At 64.2% G+C, this 3,100-nt stretch overlaps 1 protein-coding gene across 2 annotated transcripts in view; it reads right to left on the bottom strand.

Annotated features, from left to right (window-relative positions):
- TNS3 (tensin 3) overlaps positions 1–2,426 on the bottom strand; it is an 83,522-nt gene extending 81,096 nt beyond the window's left edge. The window contains exons 1-2 of one of the 2 annotated variants that reach the window (XM_023524167.1): positions 958–2,426; positions 651–857 (exon numbers count right to left, since the gene is read on the bottom strand). In XM_023524167.1, coding sequence (XP_023379935.1) covers positions 651–842 — 192 coding nt within the window. In that variant the 5' untranslated portion in view covers positions 843–857; positions 958–2,426. Of the gene's footprint in view, positions 1–650 lie in introns of both variants that reach the window. The other variant, XM_023524166.1, reaches the window with a different exon arrangement.
- Between the last annotated feature and the right edge of the window lie 674 nt (positions 2,427–3,100).

Raw genomic sequence — 3,100 nt, 5'->3', positions numbered from 1 at the left:
AAGGCAAGATCACCGCTGAGCTCTGTCCAGGCTCCGTCTCTCAGGAGGCATCTGAAGAAATGAGGAAGGCCAGGCCGGGCGTCTGCAGGCAGCGAGGCGGGCTGCCCAGAGGAGGCTCCGCAGACTTCTCAACTCAGCGTCCTGCTGACTTCCTGGCCGCCAGCCTGGCGGGGGCGATCTGCGCTTCGGAGCCTGAGAGGTGTGAGCACAAGGCATCTGGGACTGGCCGCTCGCTCTCCCTCCCTCTCTCTGCCGTCTCTGCCTCTGTCTCTACACACACACACACACACACACACACACGCACACACACACACGCACACACGCACGCACACGCACGCACACACGCACACACACACGCACACGCACACACACACACGCGCGCTCCTTCCAGGAACTATTTATAAAATCGTACTAGTTTGCAAAGGGCTAGTCATCATGAGATTCCTTCTAAACACATCTTCCTTTGAAAATGAAACAAACAGGACTGGTTTTTACACACGCACAAGCGACCTCTCAGGGACGCAGGCGTTGCTGGCCGGAGGGCCGGCCTAGTCCTGGCTGACCAGCGGCAGGACTTGGCAGGCCAGCACCTGCAGAGGCAGCCGTGGGACCTGCTCACGGACCTCCCGGGACACCCGACGCTCCCTGACCTCAGGCCCCGTGACTCCTGTTGGTTTCGCTTCTGAGGTCTGAGAGCGTGTCCGTGCTGGTCCGTGCTGGGTGAGTGGGCCGGCCCCCGAGAAAAGGACAGGCCGGAGGCCTCGCCCGGCAGGGGCCCAGGTGTCTGTGTGGAGCCAGGGCCACTGCCGCCTCCGACTGACCACGCGTGTGTCCGTGCTCATGGGCCCGTCTTCCTCCTGTGAGTGCAGGAGCGCAGCCTGGGTCGGGGAGGCCGCCTGGATTCGAACTCCTGGAACAGCCGGGCATTTGCTGTGTGGCTTCGGCAAGTTAGCTGACCTCTCTGTGCCTGTTTCTTCCGTTAAAGGTGGAGAAGAGACTTGCACCAACCGTCCGGGGCTGCTGCGAGCACTAAGCCCAGCCGGTCAGTCTCCCCGAGCTGCGTTTGCGGCGGTGCCCAGCTCCAGGGGCACAGGCCACTGGCCACTGCTGGCCGCACGGTCCAGCGGTCACGTGCCGCTGGTGCTCCAGCCCCACCAAGCTGCCCAGGGTGGGCTGCGCCAACCCCCTCCCTCCTCCCAGATTCCAGAAGAGCCTCGGGGGAGGTGCGGATTCCAGAGCCAGTGCCGGCGCTGGGGGAGGGGCGCTGAGCAGCGGAGTCCGGTGCGGGGGAGGGGCGCTGAGCGGCCGAGTCCACTGAGCCCCTGGAACCCCAGGCCTGGGCCTGGAATGCGCTGAAGAGGCCGCCGCCCCTGTCGCTTCCTGCGGCAGCGCCTCCGGAGGGCACCTCTGGGGAGCCGCTCTGTCACCTGGAGCCTGAGCCAGAGCCGTCCTGCTGTGTGCGGGGTTGGGGGGTCCTGGTGAACACGGTCAGAATGGAGGGGCCGCTTCCCGGGTGCCCGTGGAAGGGCTCCAGCCCCGCACACGCCCGAGGGCGGGAGCGAATCTCGGCCGCCAGGAACGCTGCCGTCCGAGACGGAGCCAAACGCCGGACGGGGCAGCGCTGGTTTTCAGGAGCCTTCAAAGGACCACCGCCGAACCCCGTGTGTCCCTCCTGGACGGCCATCCAGGACGTCCATCCAGTCCTCCCCCGCTCGCCCGCCTGTCACTCGCCAGAGGGGCCAGTGGGCCAGCGTGCTCAGAGGCTGCCGACAGCACCCCGGGAACACCCAGCCCCCCAGCATTGCGCTCTAAGAAACCTCGAGAACCCCGGGGCTGCACCCTAAGAAAACTGATGGCTGCGGGAACACGTCCTCACTCTCGGGAGGAAGCACAGTGTCGCGCCCGCCCGCCCTGCTCAGAGAGCCCTCGGCATCTCGTCTCCGTCCGTGAGCTGCAACTCGCTGGACGTCGCTGAAGGAGCTCGGGGCCTGGCCTTCCCGGGCCGTGTCTCTGACCACAGGGCCTGCTGGGCCGTTGCCGTTTTCAGCCACGTTTGGTTTTATTTCCAAATAAGCGAATTGGTGAACACCCAGCGACGCTCTGCTTGTCTCACCCCCGTGCGGAGTCCTGCGTGGAGATGCATCGGGCGGTGTCCCCATCTGTGCCACCTTCCCGCCCCCCAAAGCGAATGAAGCAGGGCATCTGCAGTCGTCTAGAAGGCGGTGCCCTCGCTGGGGCCTTGGCTGCTGAGACCTCGGGGTGAGATGAGAGGTCTGGGGGTCTCTCCCCACCTCCTACGGCCGGTGGCCGACGGGCAGCACTGGTTCTAAGTAAAGCAGATTCGCTGCCCCAAAAACGTAACACGAAGCAGCTTCTTCGCCCTGGCCAGCTCTCGCCACATAGTTGGGATGCCGAAATTCCTCCAAACAGCATGGAAAGTCCCAACACATGACCTAGACGTCAACCTTGAGTAAATAACTGTACTTGCCAGCATTCCTTTCTGGGGTGAATCAGCCTGTCCAGCCTCTATGCTCTGCAGCTAACCAAGCACTTCCCTCTGACAACTGAAGGGTTCGGGGTGCAGACCCCCTCATGCACGTGGTCACCACGACTCGAGAGGTGCCATCTGTCACCACAGTAAACTGCTGAAGGCGAGAGCAACTTTCTTAAGAAACAGCAGCACAGCGGAATCGGCCGTTTCTGCAGGAACGTTGGCCTCACTCACATCCGTGTGCAGACACGTGCGGGGCAGGGGTCGGCCCGCGGGGGCGCGGCCATCATCCCTCATGTGAGTCAGGGCTGAAGTTTAGAGTTCCGGCTGGCGAGGCAAACACGGAGGACCAGCCTGTCCTCTCCAGTGTCCTGTCCCAACGGCGTCAGAGCTGAGGAGCGGGCGGATCAGACCAGAGCACGTGCACGTCCACGGGACATTTGCCGGGGTCGGGGTATGCCGGCCCTGACACGAAGCAGCCCGGGGTCAGTGGGGATGGGGGAGCATGAGGTGGGGCTCGTCAGAGTGGCCGCAGAGGGGGGCAATGGGTGGGACGTCTGGGACGACCCAGAGCCAGCGGGGGACACGTCCAGATGCTCGTGAGGCCGG

The sequence above is a fragment of the Pteropus vampyrus genome, unplaced genomic scaffold, assembly GCF_000151845.1.
Source record: "Pteropus vampyrus isolate Shadow unplaced genomic scaffold, Pvam_2.0 Scaffold449, whole genome shotgun sequence".
In the NCBI taxonomy this organism is placed as follows: Eukaryota; Metazoa; Chordata; class Mammalia; order Chiroptera; family Pteropodidae; genus Pteropus; species Pteropus vampyrus.
This window is presented reverse-complemented; position numbering and strand designations above follow the sequence as displayed.